Genomic DNA, 18,500 nt, shown 5'->3' on the forward strand with positions numbered 1-18,500 from the left:
ACGTGGGTGGTGCTGTCAGGAGTGGTGCTGAAGTTCCTTAGCAGTTGTAGCCACCCCTTCCACCATAGCAGCCCAGGCCTCCCAGCCCATAGCCAAATCCACGGCCATAGCCAAGGCCATAGCCACCAAATCCACCAAATCCACCAGAGATGGGCTGTCCCTGCACACTGAGTTCAGTGCCCACAGCAGCCCCAGAGGTGGATCCGACAGCAGTGCTCTGGGGGAAGGAGGTCATGATGGGTCCTGGCAGGGTGACCTGCACAGGAGAAGGCTGGATAACCACACGGGAATCCTGGCATTGCAGGGCACAGGGCTCATTGCAGCTGTTGGCCAGCGGGGTGGGTCCACAGGGGCGGCAGAGGGTGTTGCAGGCCATGGGTGTGGTGTGGAGGGTCCCTGGAAGAGAGAGGGGAATGAGACAGGGCAGGGGTGTGGGGGTGGGGGTGTGAGGGGTAGTGATGCAGAAGGGTGGGGGAGTGTGGAGGCTGTTGGAGGTCTGTGGGGAGGCATGAGGGCTGCTGAGGCTGGGCTGGGAGTGCTGGAAGAGAGGGGCCAGGGGCGCAGGAGCAGGAGGTTCAGGGGCTTGAGACTCACCTGGTTGTTGTCAGGAGCAGGAGGAGAAGGTGTGAAGAGAAGTGTGTGAGGGAGACAGGCACTGGGCTGGCTTTTATGCTGGTCTTTTGGGGGCGGGACAGCCTTTGGCCCATGACCTTGGGGCATTTTGGAGGCTGCAGCTCTTGCCTGGCCCAGCCCGGTGAGTCATGTGCTATAAAGTGTTTTCCTTTCTACAGCTCTTGATGCCTGATGGGTTTTTTTCCTTTTTCCATTATACTTTTACACTCTTTTTATATATCCTTTTACCCTTCCCCATTCCTGTACTTTTTACTCCCTGTATCTCAACCCTATAACCCTTGTACCCTTGCACTACTCAGAATTCTTTGGGGAAGATGAAACATCCCCACAATCTCAAGAGCATTAGGCACCAACTTTGAACAGAGCTCCAACACTGAGACATGTTTTGTAAACTAAGTTGTAACCTTTTTGGGGGGTTAAATATTAAAATAATTAAATTATTATTTTAATAAGGGGACAATTACTTCATTTCTCATTGGAAACTTTTAGATAAGTGTGCTAATCTAGGCTGTCCATAAATTGTGTATGGGGGATATCGTCGGGGCTCGAGTCGTCATGGTGCACCTGGAATCCTATTAAACCAAGGTAATACACTTTTCCTATACTGCGTGTCTGTGTCTCAAATTTTTATCAGCATTTAAGGCATCACTCTGCACTTCCTTGTCCAGCTTTTGAGACCATGTCCATCTGGCCTTGGCGGCAGCTTTCATGAGTTGCTATTTGGGTAGATTTGATTGTTCGGGGCGTGTCAGCAAGGGCTGAATAAACAACCAGAGCCCAGGAGAGGTGCGATGTCATCAGTTTTGTCATTTTGAGGCACTCATTTGCTGTGGGTTTTGGGTGCCTTGTGAAGACTGGGCTCTTTTTCTGTGTCACAGGATGTCCATCTGTCACTGTGTTGTACCCAGGGATGCTGAGGGAGCTGCTGATGTCCTGGGGAGCTCACTCTGCCAGAGCTTGCAAATGTCCCTGTGCCTGGGAGCACTTCCTGGTGGGTGAATGAGAGCTCATGGCCTTGTGTCTTGAACAGGATCACAAAAGACAATCAGGAAAAGTAGAGGCTGTTCAGGCTGAATGTCTTCCAGCATTATTGTCCATTTGGATTTCACAAATTTACATGACAACATAATCTTTAATTTCATGTGTATTACTTGACCTCATTAAGAAATCTGAGAAATAAACAATATTTGGGGCCAATCCCTTTGTTCACTGGCCGGTCTGTGACGTCAATTCTCTTATTCCGCATTCAAACCATAGGGTTTCATCATTTATATCCTTAAAGCTTTAGTATTATGTTCCTCTTAGCAAATAGCCTGTAATTTTTAATGGAGGATCAACAATCTCCTCTTTCCTTCTCTGCCTTGATTCACACATTTGTTTATGGAATTCTGAGATTTAAAGTCCTTCTTTCAAGTCTGCATCCTTTTCACATTGGCAGGAGCCTTTAAGTGGCCATTTTAGAGATCAGATTCTGGAGCTGTAGGTGCAGGATGAAGACTTGATCAAATCTTTGGAGGGCTGGGGTGCCATCAGTGAGGTGACCCTGGGGCACTGGACTGTGTGGTGTGTTGGTATGTGAAGAGTTGGCCTCAGTCTCTCACAGCCCTGAGAGGATGCTCTGGGCTTTGCAGCTGTTCCAAGTAGAAGGTGTTTCCCTTTCCATCCCATTCCCTCTCTCCATGCAATTTTCCCAGCTGGCAAAGCCTGACAGGAGACATCACCTTTTTAATTGGTCATGCCCTGTTAGTGTCTTGGTGTCCCACTTGTCTGTAAGGATTCAATATTCAGGGGTTTTTGGATCATGACCTGGGCTGAGTGTTGAGAAGTGTGATCACTGCTCTAGGCAGTGTCTCATGATCAGAAAGTGCATTTGGAATTTGCCCAGTGTTTTTGGAGGTGAGCATTTCATGATCCTCAACAACCCAGGCAAGTCCAGGCTGTGTCAGTGCTCAGCATGGTGGCCTGAGAAGAGTCTGAAGGGCTTGTGGCCTGGACTGTCCCTGAAACAGGGAGAAGCTGAGAGAGCTGGCACATCTTTCAGGCAGAAGGCAAGATTACAAATGGCACATTCTTAATATGCCATGGCATGACCTCAGATCCCCTCAGCTTTAGTTGAATCTTCTACATGTCCTGACACACACCATCAGCAACCACACACTGGTTTCTAATTCTCGCAAATAAAAGCTGCCGCCAAGGTCAGAGGGACACTGCCTGAAGGGAAGGACATGACACTGTAGAGTTGCAGGAAGGAAAACACTCCACACTCCACATTTCTGCACTCACCAGGCTGGGCTGGCCAAAACATGCTGCCTGTCTCCCAAATGCCCCAAGGCCATGGAACAAGGCTGCCCCTCCCCTCCAGAACCAGAATAAAAGGTAGCCCAGCATGTCTCTCCCTCACACACTTCTCCTCACACCATCTCCTCCTGCTGACAACCAGGTGAGCGTCAAGCCCTTTACCCTCCTGCTCCTGCACCCCTGGCCCCTCTCTTCCAGCACTCCCAGCCCTAGCCTCAGCAGCCCTCATGCCTCCCTTCAGACCCACAAAAGCCTCCACACTCCCTTGCCATCCAGCACCACTGCCCCCCTGCCTCACGGGCCCAACACCCTGCCCTGCTTCACTCCCCTCTCTTCCAGGAACCCTCCCAACCACACCCATGGCCTGCAACACCCTCTGCCGCCCCTGTGGACCCACCCCGCTGGCCAACAGCTGCAACGAGCCCTGTGCCCTGCAATGCCAGGATTCCCGTGTGGTTATCCAGCCTTCCCCTGTGCTGGTCACCCTGCCAGGACCCATCATGACCTCCTTCCCCCAGAGCACTGCTGTTGGATCCACCTCTGGGGCTGCCGTGGGCACTGAACTCAGTGTGCAGGGACAGCCCATCTCTGGTGGATTTGGTGGCTTTGGCTGTGGCCTTGGCTATGGCCGTGGATTTGGCTATGGGCTGGGAGGCCTGGGCTGCTATGGCGGAAGGGGAGGCTACAACTGCTAAGGGCCCTCAGCACCACTCCTGACAGCACCACCACAAGGCTCTGGCAACAGCTCCTGCAAAAAGAGATCTTCAGCTGATGGTTGCAACACTTCTACCTCAAACCAGATCCCTTCTTCTTCTTCTTTCTCCTCTCTCTTCATTCTTTTGCATCAATAAAATTCTCCTGCTCTAAAGACTGAGATGTCTCCTCTTTTCTAGTTAAATCCACTGGGCTCACTTCCTCACCCAGCACAGTGCCAGGGCTCAACACAGCATTGGAGTGAGTGGGAAAGAGGCAAATACTTTTCTCTAGGAAATATTAACCTCACCAGTAAGAATCAAGAGTGGCACAGGATGTAGGGAAGGGGCAGTGGGGGGACGACACAAACCTTCCAAAACATGACACAAGCCCATAAACAGCTACACCAATGGCGTTGACCCAAAAATTCTCCCTGCTCATGGTTCTCGCAAAGTCCCACTCTGCCAGCATATACTTCAGAAAATCTCTTCCCTGCAGGATTCTCAAGCCCTCTGAAGATACAGTTATAAAATTCCACTAGGGCAGGAACTGTGGAGTGAAAGTGTTTCATTCCCTTCTGATGAAGCAGAGTCAGCAAGAGCAGAATTTCCAGCACCATAGACAGTTCAGTGTTGGATCTCCCAGCACAATCTCGACCAACTCTTCCACTCTGGGACCACTTTCATGGTAAAAAATTCTTTCTTTCTTTGCCCATGCAATTCTATCTGTTTTCCCGTGTGCCCTTGCCTACTTGTCTTGCATGTCCACACTGCTGAGAACAGCTGAGCTCCCTCTAATTCAGTCCCTTCCATCAGGGATTTACACACACTGATGACACCTCCCTCTACAGCCTTGTCTCCTGGAACTCCTGGCGGTCTCAACATCTCCTCAAGGAAAGTTCCTCCAGCCCCTTTACAATCTTTGTGACCCTCAAATGGTCTTCATTCACTAAATCAACTTCATTTTCCCATTGGGAAGCCCAGATCTGCACATGACAACTCACATGGGACCTCACCAGTGCTAAGCAGATAACAAGAGTCACCTCACCCTGTTCAGAACAGTTTTCCCAATCCTACCCTGCATACTTGGGGTCACATTTCTACAAGGGTACAGAGACACCTCCTGCCCCATTTCTTCTCAACCAAAACCACAAAGGCTTTTTCTCAGAAGAAAACAGTTTTTCTAGTTGATACCCAGACATTTTATCCAATATGACTGACTGACATTTCATCCCATCTCTTGGCTGACTCTTCCCAAGACACATGACTTAGCAGCTGCCCTTGCTGAACTCCAGCACTTGTCCAGCACCACTCAGGTTTGCAGTGTTGGCCAAGTGGTTCCAGCTCCTGGGCTACAGCACAGGGGATTTGCTGCCATCTGGACTTTAGGACACTGACCACAGGCCTCTGGGTCCAGAGGCCTGGGCCTTTTCGACACTTCTCAGGCCACCATGCTGGGAACTGACACAACCCAGACTTACCTGGGTTGCTTGGGATCATGCAATGCTCTCCTCCAACAACCCAGAGCAACCTTCAAATCCTCTTTCTCACAACCAGACATTGCCCACAGAAGTGGCTTCACACCTCAGTCCAATAAAAAACCCTAAAGGCCCTGGCTATCAAAACTTTCAAGAGAAGAGGGGCAGCAAGGACACCAAAGAGCACAACCAATGGAAAAGTCAAGGTTCAATGACAGGCTTTGCCAGATGCAAGAAAGGTGAGGAAGGAGGGAATGCAACAGAAGTGCAAACACCTCCAGCACAGCTGCAAAGCCCAGACCAACCTGTCAGGGCTGAGAGGGAATGGGGGCAACTCTTCACAACACACCCAAAAAGCACTCAACCCAGTGCTGCAGGGTGACCTCACCAATGACACCTCACATATCCTAAGTTTTGGTCACGTCTTCAGCCTGCCCTGACATGAACCATCAACAGCAGAATTAGATCTCTAAAACTTGCAATTAAAGGAATGTAAAGCTGCCACCAAGGTCAGATGGACACAGCCTCAAGAGAAGGAATTTGAATCGCAAAATTTAGAAAGGCATGCAGGAATCATCACAGAGGAGGGAAGAGGTTCTCACTGACTGTCCGTTAGTAATTATTAGGTTTTGCTCAGAGAAACACAATATTAACATTTATGGAGTATAAGTTATGAAACCATACGGCTTGAATGCGGAATAAGAGAATTGACGTCACAGCCCTTGAGAAAGGGATTGGGCACAGGTTAGTTGTTTGTTTACTGGATTTCTTAATGAGGTCAAGGAATACACTTGAAATGGCAGAGTGCACGGTCATGTAAATTTCAGAAATACAAATGGACCATTACACTGGACAAAGTTCTGCCTGAACAGCATCACATTTTCCAGATCCACTCTCTTACTCCCCTTCAAGACAGAAAAGGATAAGATCTTTTTTTCCATCGGGAGCTGCTCACAGGCATTAGGACCTTGCCCAGCTTTCACAGAGTGACCGCCCCAGAACATCAGCAGCTCCCTCAGCATCCCTGGCGGCAAAATAGTGACTGATGGATATCCAGTGACACAGAAGAGGGGCCAGTTCTTCACAAGGCACCCACAAACCACAGCACATGAGCACCAAAGAATGAATTCACTTATGACATTGCAGCTCTCCAGGGCTATGGTTGTTTATTTCGTCCTACCCGACACACATCAAACAATCAAATCCTCCCAAATACCAATGCATGAAAGCTGCCGACAAGGTCAGATGGACATGTCTTCAAGAGCAGGACATGGAATTGCAAAATTGTAAGAAGGAAACACTCCCCACATCATGACTCACCAGGCTGGGCCAGGCAAGAGCTGCTGCCTCCGAAATGCCCCAAGGCCATGGGGGAAGGCTGTCCCGCCCCTCCAGAACCAGCATAAAAGCCAGTCCAGTGCCTCTTTCCCTCACACACTTCTCCTCACGCCTTCTCCTGCTCCTGACAACAACCAGGTGAGTCTCAAGCCCCTCACCCTCCTGCACTCCTGGCCCCTCTCTTCCAGCACTCCCAGCCCAGCCGCAGGAGCCTTCACTCCTTCCCACAGACCCACAACAGCCTCCATATTCCCTCGCCCTCCTGTATCACTACCCCTCACACCCCCACACCCCTGCCCTGCCTCACTCCCCTCTCTCTTCCAGGGACCCTCCACACCACAACCATGGCCTGCAACACCCTCTGCCGCCCCTGTGGACCCACCCCACTGGCCAACAGCTGCAATGAGCCCTGTGCCCTGCAATGCCAGGATTCCCGTGTGGTTATCCAGCCTTCTCCTGTGCTGGTCACTCTGCCAGGACCCATCATGACCTCCTTCCCCCAGAGCACTGCTGTTGGATCCACCTCTGGGGCTGCTGTGGGCACTGAACTCAGTGTGCAGGGACAGCCCATCTCTGGTGGATTTGGTGGCTTTGGTGGCTACGGCGGCTTTGGCTATGGCCGTGGATTTGGCTATGGGTTGGGCTGTGGCTATGGGCTGGGAGGCCTGGGCTGCTATGGTGGAAGGGGAGGCTACAACTGCTAAGGAACTTCAGCACTACTCCTGACTCTAACCATCCACTCCCTGAAACACACTCCGGGCATTGAGGACACCTCTCTGGGCCAAGGCTCTCAAACAGGCTCAGTGCTTCCAGCTTCTGCTCTCAGGGCCCCAAGCCAGGCAGCAGCCAAGGGGCCAGCCCGGGCTGCCTGCAAACATGGCCCATCTGCCTCCTGGTCTTCTCCTGCTCCCTGCTCTGCATCACTCCTTTAGCTCTGTCCAGGCCCCTCTAGACAAACCCGTTCTCCCAAGACAGACTCCATTGGGCACCTCTGGTGGGCTGTTCCTGCACTGTGGCAAAAAGGCCTTGATTCTCTGGCAAAACCTACTGCAAGCAAAGGCCCTCAAATGATGATCACCCTACCTGCATCTCAGACCGGATCACTTGCATTTGCTGGTCATGACCTTTCACTGCTCTTTTCCTCAATAAAGTTCTCTTGCATTGCAGCCTGAGTTGTCTCCTTTTCCTTCAATGGCACGCGCTCGTTAATTTGCCTCTTTAAATACACCCTGCAAAACATTCAGCTCCTGATATACAGGCCTGGATACACTAATGCTGGTCTATACTTGACTCTCACACAAGCCCCTCCTGGGAGGTGTATTAACTTGGGCTGGACACCAGTTGCTCCAGACCCTCATCATCTCCCACGCCCAGCTGCAGCTCCACTTGAGCAGGTCCATGTCTTCCACATTTTCTGACACAGAGCTGAACACACAGCTCCGCTCTACCCAGTCCAGAGCAGAGCAGCAGAATCCTTCCCCTCACCTTCTCTCCACAATGTGGGGATGAGCCCAGGACATGACAAGTTCCTGGTCAGCTCATTCACATGCTGGATCATGTCCAATTCTTCATCCAACAGCCTTCCAAGTCTTTCTCCACTTTTCTCCTCTCAATCCACTCACTGTCCACTCTATGGTCATGCAGACCAGATGCAGGACCTTGTACTTGGCCTTGCTCAGCTTCATGACACTGACAATATCCCACCTCCCCAACCTGTTCCAGCCCCTCTGGATGCCATCCCTTCCCTCCACACAGCCAACCAACCACACCACTCAGCCTTTTCTGCTCCCTGCTATTGCTAATCATCCCACTCATTCCTACCATCTATACAAATGACAACTATGCAAAATGCAATGGTGCTGATTTTAGTCTCTGATGATCACCACTCATCCCTGTCCTCCACACACATATGGAGCCATTGACCACGAGTCTTTGAGTGAGACCATCCTGCCCAATCCTTGTCCACCAAATGGTCCAATCAACAACTCCGCATGTTGTTGTCTGGATGTTGTCTGACAAGGATGTTGTCTGGCACAGCAACAAAGGACTTGCACAAGTCTGGCTACAGACTATTGGTCCCTCTTCACTCTTCCACCCATGCTGGAACCAATCCCAACTCATCAAAGCTGCCACTGAGGTCAGATGGGTATAACCCCAAAAGCACGACATGGAATGGCAGAGCTGTAGGAAGGAAAAGATTCCCAAACTCATGACTCACTGGGCTGGGCCAGGCAAGAGCAACTAACCTGAAAAATGCCCCAATGTCATGGCCAATGGCTCTCCCAAACCTTCAGCCCTGGATTATCCTCAAGGCCATGCTCTGGATATTCCCTACCAGAGTCTTGTCTTGCCGGAACCCAGAGATGAACAAAGCTCCCCAACATTACCAGAGCAGAGCAGAGGGGCAGAATATCTGCACCTGGATTGGAGCAATCCCAAACACACAGCATACAGGCTGGGTGATGAGGGGATTGAGAGCAGCCCCAAGGAGAAGGACCTGGGATTTTGGTGGATGAAGAACTGGACATGCCCAGGCCATGAGAATGTGCTGTCCAGAAGCCCCACTGTGTCGTGGCCTCATCCCAGTGTGTGTGGGCAGCAGGTGAGGAGTGGATTGGGCTCCTCTGCTCCACTCTGGTGACACTGATGTTGTGTGTTCAGATCTTGGACCTGAAAACAAGGACAAAATGCAGCTGCTGTCTCCAGGAAGACATCTCCATCTGCTCCAGAGATGGAGATGAGACTGGAAGATTATGAAGGTCTGGAGCAACTGGTGTCCAGCAAAACTGAACACACCACCCATGAGGGGCTTGTGTGAAAGGCAGGGATACACCCGCATTAGTGTATTAAAAGCTGTGTTTCAACAGCTGAAGGGTTTGTGTGATGGAAGACCGAAGTGTGCCAGTGGGTAGTGGAACTGCAGAAATAATATCTTAGAGAGGTCTAAGTACACTTATTCACCCACACTAGAGGCATCTAAAACCCTGGATTAGTGATTACCATCATTGGAAGAGTCTTGCACAAAAAAGAGAAGAACTCGTCTCAGGCTGTGATGCAAGAAAACTTTATTGAGGTAGAAAAGTGAAAAGTCACGAGCAGCATATAGAAGGGAGCTGGTCTGAGGTGCAGGTAGGGTGACCATCAGATGAGGCTCTTTGTTTGCAGTAGGTTTTGAGAGAACATCAAGCCCATCCTGCCCTGCAGTGTGAGAAACCCAATGTGGGCGCCCAATGGTCTCTGGCTTGGGAAAAGGGATTCATCCAGAGGGGACAGGAGAGAAGAAGCCACGATGCAGAGCACAGAGCAGAAGAGCAGGAGGCAGATGCGCCATGTTTGCAGGCAGCCCCGTCTGGCCCCTTGGCTGCTGTCTTGCTTGGGGAACTGAGAGCAGGAGATGGAAGCAATGAGCTTGTTTGAGAGCCTTGGCCCAGAGAGGCATCGTCAATGCCTGCGGTGTGTTCTCGGACGTGGGTGGTGCTGTCAGGAGTAGTGCTGAAGTTCCTTAGCAGTTGTAGCCACCCCTTCCACCATAGCAGCCCAGGCCTCCCAGCCCATAGCCAAATCCACGGCCATAGCCAAGGCCATAGCCACCAAATCCACCAAATCCACCAGAGATGGGCTGTCCCTGCACACTGAGTTCAGTGCCCACAGCAGCCCCAGAGGTGGATCCAACAGCAGTGCTCTGGGGGAAGGAGGTCATGATGGGTCCTGGCAGGGTGATCAGCACAGGAGAAGGGTTGATGATGACGCGGGAATCCTGGCATTGCAAGGCACAGGGCTCGTTGCAGCTGTTGGCCAGTGGGGTGGGTCCACAGGGGCGGCAGAGGGTGTTGCAGGCCATGGGTGTGGTGTGGAGGGTCCCTGGAAGAGAGAGGGGAATGAGACAGGGCAGGGCAGGGTGGGGGTGTGAGGGGTAGTGATGCAGAAGGGTGGGGGAGTGTGGAGGCTGTTGTGGGTCTGTTGGGAGGCATGAGGGCTGCTGAGGCTGGGGCTGGGAGTGCTGGAAGAGAGAGGCCAGGGGTTCAGGAGCAGGAGGGTCAGGGGCTTGAGACTCACCTGGTTGTTCTCAGGAGCAGGAGGAGAAGGTGTGAAGAGAAGTGTGTGAGGGAGAGAGGCACTGCTCTGGCTTTTATGCTGGTCCTGGAGGGGTGGGACAGCCTTTGGCCCATGGCCTTGGGGCATTTTGGAGGCTGCAGCTCTTGCCTGGCCCAGCCTGGTGAGTCATCTGCTGGGGTGTGTTTTCCTTTCTACAGCTCTGCATTTCCTTGTCCTGCTTTTGAGACCATGTCCATCTTACCTTGGTGGCAGCTTTCATGAGTTGGTATTTGGGTAGATTTGATTGTTTGAGGTGTGTCAGGGAGGGCTGAAAAAACAACCAGAGCACAGGAGAGGTGCAATCAGTCATCAGTTTTGTCATTTTCAGGTACTGATGTGCTGTGGGTTTTGGGTGCCTTGTGAAGACTGGGCTCCTCTTCTGTGTCACTGGATGTCCATCAGTCATTGTGTTGCAGCCAAGGGTGCTAAGGGAGCTGCTGATGTCCTGGGCAGCTCACTCTGCAAGAGCTTGCAAATGTCCCTGTGCCTGGGAGCACTTCCTGGTGGGTGAATGAGAGCTCATGGCCTTGTGTCCTGAACGGGATCACAAAAGACAATCAGGAAAAGTAGAGGCTGTTCAGGCTGAATGTCTTCCAGCATTATTGTCCATTTGGATTTCACAAATTTACATGACAACATAATCTTTAATTTCATGTGTATTACTTGACCTCATTAAGAAATCTGAGAAATAAACAATATTTGGGGCCAATCACTTTGTTCACTGGCCGGTCTGTGACGTCAATTCTCTTATTCCGCATTCAAACCATAGGGTTTCATCATTTATATCCTTAAAGCTTTAGTATTATGTTCCTCTTAGCAAATAGCCAGTAATTTTTAATGGACGATCAACAATCTCCTCTTTCCTTCTCTGCCTTGATTCACACATTTGTTTATGGAATTCTGAGATTTAAAGTCCTTCTTTCAAGTCTGCATCCTTTTCACATTGGCAGCAGCCTTTAAGTGGCCATTTTAGAGATCAGATTCTGGAGCTGTAGGTGCAGGATGAAGACTTGATCAAATCTTTGGAGGGCTGGGGTGCCATCAGTGAGGTCACCCTGGGGCACTGGACTGTGTGGTGTGTTGGTGTGTGAAGAGTTGTCCTCAGTCTCTCACAGCCCTGGGAGGTTGCTCTGGGCTCTGCAGCTGTTCCAAGTAGGAGGTGTTTCCCTTTCCATCCCATTCCCTCTCTCCATGCAATTTTCCCAGCTGGCAAAAGCTGACAGGAGACATCACCTTTCCCATTGGTCATGCCCTGTTAGTGTCTTGGTGTCCCACTTGTCTGTAAGGATTCAATATTCAGGGGTTTTTGGATCGTGACCTGGGCTGAGTGTTGAGAAGTGTGATCACTGCTCTGGGCAGTGTCTCATGATCAGAAAGAGCATTTGGAATGTGCCCAGTGTTTTTGGAGGTGAGCATTTCATGATCCTCAACAACCCAGGCAAGTCCAGGCTATGTCAGTGCTCAGCATGGTGGCCTGAGAATGGTCTGAAGGGCTTGTGGTCTGGACTGTCCCTGAAACGGGGAGAAGCTGAGAGAGCTGGCACATCTTTCAGGCAGAAGGCAAGATTACAAATGGCACATTCTTAATATGCCATGGCATGACCTCGGATCTCCTCAGCTTTGGTTGAATCTTCTACGTTTCCTGACACACACCATCAGCAACCACACACTGGTCTCTAATTCTCTGAAATAAAAGCTGCCGCCAAGGTCAGATGGACACTGCCTCAAGGGAAGGACATGACACTGCAGAGTTGCAGGAAGGAAAACACTCCACACTCCACATTTCTGCACTCACCAGGCTGGGCTGGCCAAAACATGCTGCCTGTCTCCCAAATGCCTCAAGGCCATGGAACAAGGCTGCCCCTCCCCTACACAACCAGCATAAAAGGTAGCCCAGCATGTCTCTCCCTCACACACTTCTCCTCACACCATCTCCTCCTGCTGATAACCAGGTGAGCCTCAAGCCCTTCACCCTCCTGCTCCTGCACCCCTAGCCCCTCTCTTCCAGCACTCCCAGCCCCAGCCTCAGCAGACCTCATGCCTCCCTTCACACCCACAAAAGCCTCCACAATCCCTCGCCATCCTGCATCACTGCCCCCCCGCCTCACGGGCCCAACACCCTGCCCTGCTTCACTCCCCTCTCTTCCAGGGACCCTCCACACCACACCCATGGCCTGCAACACCCTCTGCCGCCCCTGTGGACCCACCCCGCTGGCCAACAGCTGCAACGAGCCCTGTGCCCTGCAATGCCAGGATTCCCGTGTGGTTATCCAGCCTTCTCCTGTGCAGGTCACCCTGCCAGGTCCCATCATGACCTCCTTCCCCCAGAGCACTGCTGTTGGATCCACCTCTGGGGCTGCTGTGGGCACTGAACTCAGTGTGCAGGGACAGCCCATCTCTGGTGGATTTGGTGGCTTTGGTGGCTACAGCGGCTTTGGCTATGGCCGTGGATTTGGCTATGGGCTGGGAGGCCTGGGCTGCTATGCTGGAAGGGGAGGCTACAACTGCTAAGGACCCTCAGCGCCACTCCTGATAGCACCACCACAAGGCTCTGGCAACAGCTCCTGCAAAAAGAGATCTTCAGCTGATGGTTGCAACACTTCTACCTCAAACCAGATCCCTTTTTCTGCTTTCTCTTGTCTCTTCATTCTTTTGCATCAATAAACTTCTCCTGCTCTAAAGACTGAGATGTCTCCTCTTTTTATTTAAATCCACTGGGCTCACTTCCTCACCCAGCACAGTGCCAGGGCTCAACATGGCATTGGAGTGAGCGGAAAAGAGGCACAACACTTTTCTCTAGGAAATTCTATCCTCACCAGTAAGAATCAAGAGTGGCACAGGATGTAGAGAAGGGGCAGGGGGGGACAACACACACCTTCCAAAACATGACACAAGCCCATAAACAGCTACACCAAAGGCTTTGACACAACAATTCTCTCCTACTCATGGTTCTCAATAAGTCCCTCTGTGCCAGCATATACTTGAGAAAATCTCTTCGCTGCAGGATTCTCAAGCCCTCTGAACATACAGTCATAAAATTCTCTTGGGCAGGAACTGTGGAGTGAAAGTGTTTCATTCCCTTCTGATCAAGCAGAGTCAGCAAGAGCAGAATTTGCAGCACCATAGACAGTTCAGTTCAGAGCTCCCAGCACAATCTCGACCAACTCTTCCACTCTGGGACCACTTTCATGGTAAAAAGTTCTTTCTTGCTTTGCCCATGCAATTCTATCTGTTTTCCCGTGTGCCCTTGCCTACTTGTCTTGCATGTCCACACTGCTGAGAACAGCTGAGCTCCCTCTAATTCAGTCCCTTCCATCAGGGATTTACACACACTGATGACACCTCCCTCTACAGCCTTGTCTCCTGGAACTCCTGGCTGTCTCAACATCTCCTCAAGGAAAGTTCCTCCAGCCCCTTTACAATCTTTGTGACCCTCAAATGGTCTTCATTCACTAAATCAACTTCATTTTCCCAAGGGGAAGCCCAGATCTGCACATGACAACTCACATGGGACCTCACCAGTGCTGAGCAGATAACAAGAGTCACCTCTCCCTGCTTGGTCAGAACAGTTTTCCCAATCCTACTCTGCAAACTTGGGGTCACATTTCTACAAGGGTACAGAGACACCTCCTGCAACATTTCTTCTCAACCAAAACCACAAAGGCTTTTTCTCAGAAGAAAACAGTTTTTCTAGTTGATACCCAGACATTTTATCCAATATAACTGACTGACATTTCATCCCATCTCTTGGCTGACTCTTCCCAAGACACATGACTTAGCAGCTGCCCTTGCTGAACTCCAGCACTTGTCCAGCACCACTCAGGTTTTCAGTGTTGGCCAAGTGGTTCCAACTCCTGGGCTACAGCACAGGAGATTTGCTGCCATCTGGACTTTAGGACACTGACCACAGGCCTCTGGGTCCAGAGGCCTGGGCCTTTTCGACACTTCTCAGGCCACCATGCTGGGAACTGGTGCAACCCAGACTTACCTGGGTTTCTTGGGAACATGCAATGCTCTCCTCCAACAACCCAGAGCAACCTTCAAATCCTCTTTCTCACAACCAGACATTGCCCACAGAAGTGGCTTCACACCTCAGTCCAATGAAAAACCCTAAAGGCCCTGGCTATCAAAACTTTCAAGAGAAGAGGGGCAGCAAGGAAACCAAAGAGCACAACCAATGGAAAAGTCAAGGTTTAATGTCAGGCTTTGCCAGATGCAAGAAAGGTGAGGAAGGAGGGAATGCAACAAAAGTGCAAACACCTCCACCACAGCTGTAAAGCCCCGACCAGCCTGTCAGGGCTGAGAGTGAATGGGGGCAACTCCTCAAAACACACCCAAAAACCACTTAACCCAGTGCTGCAGGGTGACCTCACCAATGACACCTCACATATCCTCAGTTTTGGTCACGTCTTCAGCCTGCCCTGACATGAACCATCAACAGCAGAATTTGGTCTATAATACATATAATTAAGGGAATGTAAAGCTGCTACCAAGGTCAGATGGAAGCAGCCTCAAGAGAAGGAATTTGAATCGCAAAATTTAGAAAGGCATGCAGGAATCATCACAGAGGAGGGAACAGGTTCACACTGACTGTCCGTTATTAATTATTAGGTTTTGCTCAGAGAAACACAATATTACATTTATGGAGTATAAGTTATGAAACCATATGGCTTGAATGAGGAATAAGGGAATTGACGTCACAGCCCCTGAAAAAGGGACTGGGCACAGGTTTGTTGTTTGTTTACTGGATTTCTTAATGAGGTCAAGGAATACACTTGAAATGGCAGAGTGCACTGCCATGTAAATTTCAGAAATACAAATGGTCCATTACACTGGAACAGCTACAGCTTAACAGCCTCACCTTTTCCATATCCACTCTCTTACTCCCCTTCAAGGCAGAAGATGATAAGCTCCTTTATTCCATCAGGAGCTGCTCACAGGCATTAGGACCTTGCCAAGCTCTTGCAGAATGACCGCCCCAGAACATCAGCAGCTCCCTCAGCATCCATGGCTGCAAAACAGTGACTGATGGACATCCAGTGACACAGAAGAGGGACCATTCTTCACACGGCACCCACAAACCCCAGCACAGGAGCACCACAGAATGACCTCACTGACGACATTGCAGCACTCCAGGTTGTTTATTTCGTCCTCCCCAACACACATCAAACAAACAAATCCCCCCAAATACCAACTCATGAAAGCTGCCGCCAAGGTCAGATAGACATGTCTTCAAGAGCAGGACACGAAATTGCAAAATTGTAAGAAGGAAAACACTTCCCAGTACATGACGCACCAGGCTGTGCCTAGCAAGAGTTGCAGCCTGCAAATTGCCCCAAGGCCATGGGCCAAAGGCTGTCCCACCCCTCCAGGACCAGCATAAAAGCCAGCCCAGTGCCTCTCTCCCTCACACACTTCTCCTCACGCCTTCTCCTCCTGCTCCTGCTGACTACCAGGTGAGTTTCCAGCCCCTGACCCTCCTGCTCCTGCACCCCTGGCCCCTCTCTTCCAGCACTCCCAGCCCCAGCCTCAGCAGCCCTCATGCCTCCCTACAGGCCCACAACAGCCTCCACACTCCCTCACCCTCCTGCATCACTGCCCCCCCCTCACACCCCACACCCTGCCCTGCCTCACGCCCCCCTCTCTTCCAGGGACCCTCCACACCACAACCATGGCCTGCTACGACCTCTGCCGCCCCTGTGGACCCACCCCGCTGGCCAACAGCTGCAACGAGCCCTGTGTCCGACAGTGCCAGGACTCCCGTGTGGTTATCCAGCCTTCTCCTGTGCAGGTCACCCTGCCAGGACCCATCATGACCTCCTTCCCCCAGAACACTGCTGTTGGATCCACCTCTGGGGCTGCCGTGGGCACTGAACTCAGTGTGCAGGGACAGCCCATCTCTGGTGGATTTGGTGGCTTTGGCTATGGCCTTGGCTATGGCCGTGGATTTGGCTATGGGCTGGGCTATGGCTATGGGCTGGGAGGCCTGGGCTGCTATGGCAGAAGGGGAGGCTACAACTGCTAAGGACCCTCGGCACTGCTCCTGACACCAACCCTCCAATCCCTGAAACACTCCCCGGGCATTGAGGATGCCTCTGTGGGCCAAGGCTCTCTAACAGGTTCAGCACTTCCAGCTTCTGCTCTCAGGGCCCCAAGCAAGGCAGCAGCCAAGGGGCCAGCCTGGGCTGCCTTCAAACATGGCCCATCTGCCTCCTGTTCTTCTCCTGCTCCCTGCTCTGCATCTCCCCTTTGGCTCTGTCCAGTCCACTCTGGACAAACCCCTTCTCCCAAGCCATTGAACATCAAGCCCATCCACTGGGCTGCTCCCTCTGTGGAGTAGGAAGGTCTTGTTGCTCTGGCCAAACCTACTCCAAGGAAAGGGCCTTGGCTGATGGTTGTCCTGTTGCACCTCAGACTAGGTCCATTTTATTTAGTTCTCGTGCTCTTTACTTTTTTTGCCTCAATAAAGTTATCTTGCATCATAGCTTCAGATGACTCTTTACTCTTTCTTTTCCCAAGACTGTTCCAGCCTCTCACGGCCTGGATCCAGATGTCAGATGTCCATCAGTTCCAGCAGGCCACAGCCTGGTTCTCACCCTCTGTCCAGTCTCGCCAAGCCACACATCCCAACAGAGACATGAGCACCCCAAGGTGCTGTCCAAGACTTATTAATGGAAATATTTCACCATCAATAACCATTGGTGCAATTTTTTCCTTCCAGTACACAACACAAGCCCTTCGCTTGCCCAAACCAAGGCTTGGGTGCAGTTGTGCTCACCTAGACAGAGCTCTGATGAAATCTGCTGCTGTCAGAACAGTATTGACCAACCTCCTTCCCCAACACCACCCGCGATCCATATGGAGAAATCATCTCAGTGAAGCAGAAAGGAAACCTGGAAGTGGGGGAAAAGGAGGAGTAGAGAAAGGAAATGGGGAAAATGTTGTTATTACTTTCCATAGGTTCAGCACGGACTTCTGTGCCCCCATTCCATAACCTGTAAGGCACTGACCCAAGGGGGTCTAGTCCCTTTTCCACAGGGACCATTGCTGCCCAAGGCATCTCCTGTGTCCTGCACAAACTCAAAAATGGCTGCAGGAACCATCCCATGCCTTATTTCCATCCCTGGAAGTGTTCAAGTCCAGGATGTGGGGTTTGAAAACCATTTCCCGTGTTATCAGCAATCTTTGCTTTGGAAACTTCAAGGATTAGTGACCAGAGACTGGAAAAATTATGGATGAGTAGATGGAATGTTTTGAAACCCTACAAACAGTGGAGATAACTGAGCTGGGAGGGTTCAGCCTGCAGAAAAGGAAGCTCTGGGGGGACTTTCTGGTTCTCCACAACTCCCTGATCGGAGGGTGGAGCCAGGTGGGCATTGGACTTAGCTCCCAGGGAACAAGGGACAGGATGAGAGGAAACAGTCCTAAGTTGTGCCAGGAGAGATTTAGTTGGATATTGGGAAAAATTCCTTCCTGGAAAGCATTGTCCAGGCCTGGCACAGCTACCCAAGGCAGTGGTGGAGTCCCAGTCCCTGAGAGGGATCAACATCCCTGTGGATGTGGCAGTTGGGGACATTGTTAAGAACATGGCTTTGGCAGTGGAACAGTTGGATGTAATCTCAGAGGGCTTTTCCAACCTCAACAATTCCCCAGTTCTATGATCCTATGGAATTTCTTGCTGTGAGAAGCTGATTCCAAGGTTTAGATTCCTTATAGTAAATACAGCACAAATTTTGCCATCTGGAATCTATAGCTCAGTCACTGTTCTAATTGTGGTCAATTCTAATGAACCAGTTTGTTGATAAGAATGATAAACCAATGATAAGACAATGATAAAGTGATAGCTTCTTATATCTTCTTTTCCCTCCGTATCCACATAAATAATTCTAAATTAATTCTAATTTGATGTTCCCTTTTACATGTTTCATCCATGTAGTGAGATGACGATCTTGGAGGTCTTTCCCAA

General features: G+C 50.9%; 5 protein-coding genes across 5 annotated transcripts; 3 read left to right on the forward strand and 2 right to left on the reverse strand.

The window, feature by feature from the left end:
- Positions 1-37: 37 nt before the first annotated feature.
- On the reverse strand, positions 38-376 carry LOC146442583 (feather keratin 1-like). The gene has a single exon (XM_085053731.1). It carries the CDS (start codon positions 374-376, stop codon positions 38-40), a length of 339 nt encoding a protein of 112 aa, XP_084909857.1.
- A 2,914-nt stretch (positions 377-3,290) lies between these two features.
- LOC146442584 (feather keratin B-4-like) lies at positions 3,291-3,626 on the forward strand. Its single transcript, XM_085053732.1, has one exon. It carries the CDS (start codon positions 3,291-3,293, stop codon positions 3,624-3,626), a length of 336 nt encoding a protein of 111 aa, XP_084909858.1.
- Positions 3,627-6,783: 3,157 nt separating this feature from the next.
- Positions 6,784-8,072, forward strand: LOC146442585 (feather keratin 2-like). The gene has a single exon (XM_085049933.1). The coding sequence runs from the start codon at positions 6,784-6,786 to the stop codon at positions 7,141-7,143; it is 360 nt and encodes a 119-aa protein (XP_084906059.1). The 3' UTR covers positions 7,144-8,072.
- A 1,869-nt stretch (positions 8,073-9,941) lies between these two features.
- Positions 9,942-10,280, reverse strand: LOC146442586 (feather beta keratin-like). The gene has a single exon (XM_085049934.1). The coding sequence runs from the start codon at positions 10,278-10,280 to the stop codon at positions 9,942-9,944; it is 339 nt and encodes a 112-aa protein (XP_084906060.1).
- A 5,925-nt stretch (positions 10,281-16,205) lies between these two features.
- Positions 16,206-16,991, forward strand: LOC146442587 (feather keratin B-4-like). Its single transcript, XM_085053733.1, has one exon. The coding sequence runs from the start codon at positions 16,206-16,208 to the stop codon at positions 16,557-16,559; it is 354 nt and encodes a 117-aa protein (XP_084909859.1). The 3' UTR covers positions 16,560-16,991.
- The last annotated feature ends 1,509 nt before the right edge of the window (positions 16,992-18,500 follow it).

This window comes from Lichenostomus cassidix, chromosome 2, assembly GCF_008360975.1.
Source record: "Lichenostomus cassidix isolate B80296 chromosome 2, HeHo_3.0, whole genome shotgun sequence".
NCBI lineage: Eukaryota > Metazoa > Chordata > Aves > Passeriformes > Meliphagidae > Lichenostomus > Lichenostomus cassidix.